The sequence below is a fragment of the Impatiens glandulifera genome, chromosome 8 (assembly GCF_907164915.1).
Source record: "Impatiens glandulifera chromosome 8, dImpGla2.1, whole genome shotgun sequence".
Classification (NCBI taxonomy): Eukaryota; Viridiplantae; Streptophyta; class Magnoliopsida; order Ericales; family Balsaminaceae; genus Impatiens; species Impatiens glandulifera.
The window spans coordinates 12608586-12616931 of record NC_061869.1 but is presented as its reverse complement, the minus strand read 5'-3'; the positions used below and the strand labels follow the sequence as shown (position 1 = coordinate 12616931).

General features: G+C 28.9%; 2 protein-coding genes across 2 annotated transcripts; one reads left to right on the top strand and one right to left on the bottom strand.

Moving 5' to 3' along the window:
* Nucleotides 1-274: 274 nt before the first annotated feature.
* Nucleotides 275-2521, bottom strand: LOC124911428 (40S ribosomal protein S14-2). Its single transcript, XM_047451910.1, has 6 exons — nucleotides 2387-2521; nucleotides 2034-2153; nucleotides 1902-1947; nucleotides 1557-1642; nucleotides 878-1007; nucleotides 275-589 (listed from the first exon to the last, which is right to left on the bottom strand). The coding sequence occupies exons 1-6, from the start codon at nucleotides 2387-2389 to the stop codon at nucleotides 522-524; spliced, it is 453 nt and encodes a 150-aa protein (XP_047307866.1). The 5' UTR covers nucleotides 2390-2521; the 3' UTR covers nucleotides 275-521.
* A 905-nt stretch (nucleotides 2522-3426) lies between these two features.
* On the top strand, nucleotides 3427-3966 carry LOC124911431 (histone H3.2). The gene has a single exon (XM_047451912.1). It carries the CDS (start codon nucleotides 3477-3479, stop codon nucleotides 3885-3887), a length of 411 nt encoding a protein of 136 aa, XP_047307868.1. The 5' UTR covers nucleotides 3427-3476; the 3' UTR covers nucleotides 3888-3966.
* The last annotated feature ends 4380 nt before the right edge of the window (nucleotides 3967-8346 follow it).

Sequence of the window (8346 nt, the reverse complement as noted above, 5' to 3'; positions counted from 1 at the left end):
TTATTATTATGATTATTGATATTTCAATTATTAATTTATTTAATTAGTTAAATATATAAAACTCAAATGTCAATATCATGTTTGTCAAATGAAAAACATTATAAATTCTCCACAAGGTTTTCTATTTTAACAAAATGTTTATAATTTAAAATATAAATTTTCATTTGTTAATTTAAAATTCTCAAGTGGTTCAGCAAAAAGGATAAAAAAAAAACATCCACAGAACAATTTCTATGATTGCTCAAACTATAATCCATAAAAAGATGAAATATTGTGACCAGAATATGAGAATCATCACAAATGCATAAATCTAACAGAAAAGTGTTGTTTCAATCTGAAATAAAAAAACTGGCAGCAGCTAGCTCAAGGTTGTTCAAGACTAGTTAAGAATAGTTTCCCAAAAAATCCAATAATCTGGCGATTAAAAATGAAAGTGAAATAATCTTAAGTTGCAAAATGTTTCGAACTAAAATAAACTGAAAATGGTGCTTGAACATAGATAGAAAAGAGTCCACACAGATTTATAGCCTCCTTCCTCTCCTTCCACCCTTTCTGCGAGTACTGTCGGTTGGAATTGGAGTAACATCCTCTAACAAAACAAATCAAACAATCGTGGAAGATCAGAAGAGATGCTGCTACTTAAATAGACATAATGAGGAACAGTTTAGATCTCGGGTTATTTGGAATTAATCTGAAATAACCCACATCAAACAGTTTTGATTTCTTGATATCCAACAGATCTCTATTTAGGTCATACATAGTAGGGAAAATGGTTCAGAAAAGGAATTTAGATCAATTCATGTACGCAGAGCATACTTAAGAATAAACTACCCTAGATAGAAGGAAAATAAAGGAGAAATGGGAAATGTAAGGTTACCAATGCGACCAATTTTCATGCCAGAACGGGCAAGGGCTCTCAAAGCAGACTGAGCACCAGGGCCAGGGGTCTTGGTCTTGTTTCCTCCAGTTGCCCTCAGCTTTATATGAAGAGCAGTGATGCCAAGTTCCTGGACATTACAATTACAGTATTTATATAAGCTCAGTTCCAAGTAATATAATTTAGGTTAACTATTTTGAAGAGATGTGAGATATATAAAATGTAGAACACCCAAATCCACCAAGTAAAAGAGATGTTTACATTTGCTATCAAAAGTGTGATTGAATTAGAAAAAACTGTGTTTTATTATAAAAGAGATTGTGAGCTTTTTTATCCATTTTTACCCTTTAATCCTTACTATAAGAGAGGGTTAGGGAATGGGGAGTAAACTATTAGAGGGTAATTTGGACAAAACATAGGAACATTAAAAAGAATGGGCATAAATTGCGCCAAATTTTTGGATTTTGTATAGAATTTCTAGCATGCAGTTTCTTTTCACATTGACAGATACCAAAACAAACCAAACCCAGTTATTTTTCGGGTTATGGTCAAAATTATTTTGTTGGTTCATGATCTAATTTTCTAGAACATTGGGAGTTTTGGGCAAAAATAGGGGTATAATACTAACTTTCAGCACCAAACTACAACTACACTCATCAACAAAACAACAATAACATACCTTGCATCGAACAGAAACATCTTGAGCTGCAAGCATAGCAGCGTATGGAGACGATTCATCTCTGTCAGCTTTCACTTTCATGCCTCCTACCATTACACAGCACAACCATAAATGAGATAAATCAACTTGAATTTCAAATCCCATCAACTTAAGCAGTTCATGCTCAAATATAGAGTGTCAGTAATGGAAAAGGAAGAGCTTGACTAGCAATTCATATCATCATCCTCTAATCCATTAACAAAGTTTTAAAAAGACAGATCAAATTAAATACTTTGAACAAGATAATCAATTTCATAAACATAAAAAACATCTACAGATCTACAAACATGAATAAACAGAACTAACCAGTGATGCGAACAAGTGTTTCTCGTCCAGACAAATCTGTCACATGCTGAAATTTACACAAAAGGAATTCATAACATTCAGTAAAGAGAATCAGCATAAAAGTTACAGAGAAACAAATAGAACTATACTCACAATGAACGTATCATTAAAAGATGCGAAGATGTGTGCGACACCAAAAACAAGTTCTCCCTCACGAATAGCAGGGCCAAGAGTCACGGTTTCTTCCTTTGGCTCTCTGTTCTTTCTCTTCGACTACACAAACAAGGAATCAGATGAATCGTTGAACTTAACAATACTAAAATAACACACACGTTCAATCATTAAATCTTAAGGAACTTCAATTTACATCTAGAAGTACGAATAATCGATTTGCAGATCATATATCACTTCAATCAAGGATATTAATCAGAAAAGAAGAAGATGAAAGCATATAAAGGAGATTCAAGATCAAACAGAAGGTCAAAATACGATTGAGAGTAGCTTACCATGGCTGATAGTAGTGATCAGATCGAAGATAGAGGAAAGAATTGATAAACTGAAAGAGCTCACAGTCGCTGGTGGCGAAGAACGGCAAAGAGAAAACGAAGGAAGAAAGGATATGTAAAATTGCATAAACTAGGGTTTCCCTTCTAGATAACAGATTTCCGGAAATACCCTTGATATTTTAATAATATTACACGTTTGTCCCTTATAGCTATTATTTATTAATAATTAATAAATATATAAATATATCTATAATTAAGTTATATTATAAAAAATCAATTTTTTTTTTATTTTTTTTTTTTTAAGTATATGAGTGTTTATGAGTGTTCGTACGAGTTTTATTATCAAAATTTTAGTTATTTGAAATTTTTTTAAATGAAGAAAATGTTCGTCATATTATTTTAACGTATTATTTTTATATTTTTAATTAATTTATCAACTTATTAAATTAAATTACAATTACATATGTTTTAACGTATTTTTTTAATTAATTATTATTTTCGAGATATAATCATTCTAATTAGTCAAAAATTAGTTTAAGTGTCTAAAATAATTTGTAATCTTATCAATGATTTCAGAAAATTTGAATAAAGATATATTTTGTATTTACTTTTTTCTTACGTATATCATTTTGAACTTTTTTTTTTAAAATTGAGTATTTTTTCATATATATATATATATATATATATATTCAAAATTGTAATGTCTTAAAATAAATTAATTAAAAAAAGAAAAATTATATATTAAAATAATAAAATGAAGAGTTAATTTATTAGTGAGTCTTAAATAACTTAAATTATATTAAATGAGATAATTCAAAATTAAAATATAAAAAAATACCTAAATTATATTTTTAATAATAGGGAGCACGCGGATTGATTCCTAGGTCTTGGCTTTGGAGTAAATAATAGACGTCAGATCATCCAAAAATCAACGGCCAAAAACAACGCGCGAAACATCTCCAAATATTCCCAAAAATTTCAAATTTCCCTCGTTTATCCCACCGCTCACTCCATAAATAATCTCCAAGAACACCAAACCCTAAATCAAATTCATCATTTCCTCTTTCAAATTCTCCCAATCTTCATCAAAATGGCACGCACAAAGCAAACAGCAAGAAAATCGACCGGAGGCAAGGCACCAAGAAAGCAACTAGCTACAAAAGCCGCAAGAAAATCAGCTCCAGCAACCGGAGGTGTGAAGAAACCTCATAGATTCAGACCAGGAACTGTAGCTTTAAGAGAAATCCGTAAGTATCAAAAGAGTACTGAACTTCTCATCCGTAAACTTCCATTCCAAAGACTTGTTCGTGAGATCGCTCAGGATTTCAAGACGGATTTACGATTCCAGAGTTCTGCTGTTGCTGCTTTACAGGAAGCTGCTGAAGCTTATTTGGTTGGTTTGTTTGAAGATACTAATCTTTGTGCTATTCATGCTAAACGTGTTACTATTATGCCTAAGGATATTCAATTGGCTCGTAGAATTCGCGGTGAGAGGGCTTAGATCTGATCTTATTAATCTTTCTATATAGTAATGATGTCTTGTGCTTCATATGAACAACAAATCAATTTTATTTGATCTTTAATATTTCATTTTCTTTTTTGCATTTGTTATTCAATTAGATGTTCTTGATCTTCTTTTGTATCTGCAATCTTAAGTCATTCAAATGTGTAGTCAGATTGATATTGTCTTGAATTTCTTGAAGCTGCATCTTAACAATGTCTATTGTCCATCAATACTGCAATAGTTGCTGCAAACCATAACAAAGATTCTGCCCAATTGAGAGCTAGTTTGAGAATTATATTTATATGTTCAATGTTGGTTTTTTTGGGGTGAAACATCGGTTTACTTTCTAAACTTACTTAAAAAACATTGTTTTACTTTCATTAACTTGTGATATCCCTAACCTCTTTGAGGTTCTGGGTTCAAGATTATGTGACAAGTTTTGTGCTAGGTTAAATGGTTAAGTTTGTCCATGGTGCTTCAAGAAGCGGGACCTAACTTAAAAAAAACTTGTGACCAAATTTGTTACTCTTAAAATATCTTTCATGCCCATCTTACAAAAACTGAAAAAATTGTGTAAAGAAATTTCTTAATCTTTCACTAATTAGTTCGATTATTAGTGAAAGATTAAGATTATAAGTTTAGAAACTAACATAATGATGATACCTAAACCAATTCATAATCATATCATGTGCTTGTTAAACTTTAATAATTGAGTCAAATAAACTTATCGAAACTAACATAAATGGAGACATACTCGGTTAGAAGTAGATCATCAAAATAGAAGAAGATAAAGAAAGATTTGAGGTCTTAATTCTTCAATTCACAAGAGAAAGGAGACTAAAATGAATGAGAAAATTATCAATTCAATAATTGATAGGTAAGAAAAAATAAATCAAGGTTGTCGAATGAAACATGAAAAATCAGTTCTTAATAAGAAAATCTAAATCAAAGTTAATGATACAAAAAAAATTGGAAATTATAATAAAATATTCTCTTATTGTGTGTTTAGTAATTTTGGAATTGAAAATAGAGGGTTCGATTTTAATTATTAAGTTTGGTACACCTTTAATATTAAGAATTGACATTGGAATTGGAAGGAATCAGAAGGGTTCAATTCCAATTATTAAATTTGGTAGAACTTTAATATTAAGAATGGTAATTGAAATTAGAATTTCAATAAAATTCAATTTAGTGTAATTTTATAGTTCTCAATTTCACTATTCCTAGGTCGGAATTGTAATTTCAAATTATTTATTTATATTTTTTCAAATAAAATAATTTATTATTTTATCATTTAAAACACGATTAAAGTCTCGATCATAATAAAAAAAATTAAATTAGTAAGACTATGTTTTTTTTTAGTTTAGTAAGTTAACATTTATATATATATATATATATATATATATATATATATAAATAAATAAAAGAAGTAAAATATTAAATCGATATTTTGTTTTTTAAATTTATTAAGTTAAAATGTTGAACAAATTTTTTTTTTAATATATGAAGTTAACATGTTAAACCGATATTTATAATGAAATAAATTTAAAAAAATATTTTGACCATTGAGTTATCCTAATTAGTTGTGTGAAACAAATATTTTAATAAAAATAGATAATTTATATTAAAATTATTTATAATATATTCTTTTTTACAAACATACGAATTGAAATTGAATTACAATTATATAGTTTTTTAATCATAAAAATTAAATTATAATTTGATATCAATTCTCGTAAAATTGGAAATAAAATAAAATTTTAATTTCAATTCCAATTTCAATTACACTAATCCAAAAAATATCCTTAAAATCATTATTGATATCCAAATATATCCTTAAAATCATTATTGATGTTAATATTTAGTTTGTAAAGTTTGTATTAAAGAATGACTCAAAACTGAGTGATAATATTACTGTACATTATGGCCTAAAGTTTGTAGTAATTCTAAAATTACTATATATAAAGTCTTGAAATATAAAAAATAAAAGAAAACAAATACACAAAATAAATATTTATGTCTATATTAATAATTTATGTATTTTATAGATTAAAAATAAAGCTAAAAGAAATAAAGAAAAAACCAATTTCAAAGCCTGAAAAAGGATTGTGATCCAGTCGTAAATAGAAGAAAGGGTTGTAATAAATCACACATCTTTTGGATGAGCGCCCAAGTCTCATCCAATGAACAACAGAGGGACGCATCGCCCGCTATAACAGAAGTTAATCGCTTACGCGTAACACTAAATCAATTAACACGCGCCTCAACGCTTTTAGCCCGAACGCGAACAGAATGCCCAAACACTAACATGTGAAGATGAAACGTTGTGCCAAGACGCACGTTCGCACTTTGGCTCGAAACGACAATGTTTCAGCCTTGACTTGTCTTCTTCCTTTGCGATGAACATGATGAACATCAACCGAAATTTTTGATTTTTCAAAAGTAAAACTCGGTCAATACTCAACCTTATCTGATGATTCAAAGGCTGAAATGATCACCCTAACATGATAATCATTTCGCCTACGATTTTATGTACAATCATGCCCTAATTGGATGAGAACAATTAAATACAAACAAAAGTCATTAATGACCTTTTATCCTAAATTCGATTCACGTGATTATTCAACCAACATTGGTTTGTCAATAGCCCTCAAGCAAAACAAAAGCAAAGATTAGAATCCCAAGCCTCCAATCTAAAAAATTTCACAAAATCTGCCAATAAAATTTTCTCAAATTTTTGAAAATTTTGGAAATATTATGTAATGTTCTAAGGTTCATTTCTGGATCATCACAAAACTCCACAAGGAGTTCAGGAGTGTTTTCCAACTCATAATACACTTTAATTCATGTTATAATCCAAGTTACATATTCAAATAAAAAAATTATATTTCAGTTTGACTAGTTTTGAATATTGTTTGATTATATGTTTTCTTGATTTGAATTTGATCGTACAATCATTTTAAAGCTTTCTGCTGAAATCAATTTGAATGAATCAAGCTTAATCGGATAAACTCAAATTTAATTTTGAAATTTCTTAATATCAAATTTATGTTCTTAAGTTGTAGCTTAATAATTTCAATCCTAAACCTAATATCTTTTAAAAGATGTTAAGAGTAATTTTGGATCAATTCTAATCGGTTTGAAGTATATTTACACAAAAACCAAAAATTCCAAAAATCTAAAAAAATCCAGTTCTTGAATTCTTTTAAACTTGTAGTTAGTGTTAATGTGTTGGTTATATCTGATCATACCATTTTTTTTAGAATTAAAGAAGAACTCATGACACCCCGCAGTCAAGGTTCCCCGCTTAAACTCAAAACGCTTTTAGATGGAATCGAATTCGTGATCTTTTTAGTCTCTTAAGCCGACTTTGGTCATAACATGTATAAGAATGTTATTGGTAAGCTCTTTGTGCCAGATTAAACTTTAAAACCTAAAAAACCATTTTTACCCAATAATTGTCCATACCCGATTTGACTTCCTTCCTGATCGAATGATGCTTCAGAATAATGATGATCGTGTTCTACATGAGAAAATAAAGTTCCCCATATCCTTAGATCAACGGATGGAGGTGTATGGTGAAATCTTCAAACATGTAGTTTGATGTTCTTGGCGCGACCGAGGAATCCTAACCGAGGATTCTAGCCTAGGTCTGATTTTCGACTGAGAAAACCAACCACTCCTTACATCTGATCGATAATTTCAGTATGGCTTGGTTTTCGACCGAGAAACCGGTTAAACACGGTCCTCGACTGAAGAACAATGCGCGCGACCGAGAACCCCTTATCCACGTTGACCAAGTGCCCATATTCGTTGACCCCAGGATAACTTCGACCTAGACCCGCACGTCTTACCCAATTCGAGACCCGAACACCTACATTAGGGTTTGTTTGTTTGGGGCTTTTAATTTTAATTGTTTTTTTAATAATTAGAATCATTGATCTGTTTTTAAAAAACAAATAAAAAATAGAAAACGATTTTAATAAACTTTTTTAATAATTCTCGACATCAATCGCATGTATTATCATTTAAATATTATTTTATAATTTAAAATTTAAGAAAAACTCATACGTGTCTAAGATTTAAAAAATAATTGGTTAAATAGAACTTTACAAAACCCAAAATTTCAAATAAATAATCAAAATTTTATGAATTAGATCGTTCTTTATCGTGTACGGATGATATATCATGAAAACTCTTTTCCGAGTATCACCAAAAATCGAACTTAACAAAATCTCTGATTTAATTTACGTTTATACACGTATATAAATATTTTTTTTATTAATTTTAAATTAAAAATTATTTGACTCTTTAATCAAATAAATAATTCTTTTAAATGAATTATTTTTAATTAATTTAAAACAAATATTGGTTAGATTATTTTCAAATTTAAAAGATTATTTATATTAATTAATAATTAATTATTATTATAATTAATTTTAAAACATTCAAAAAT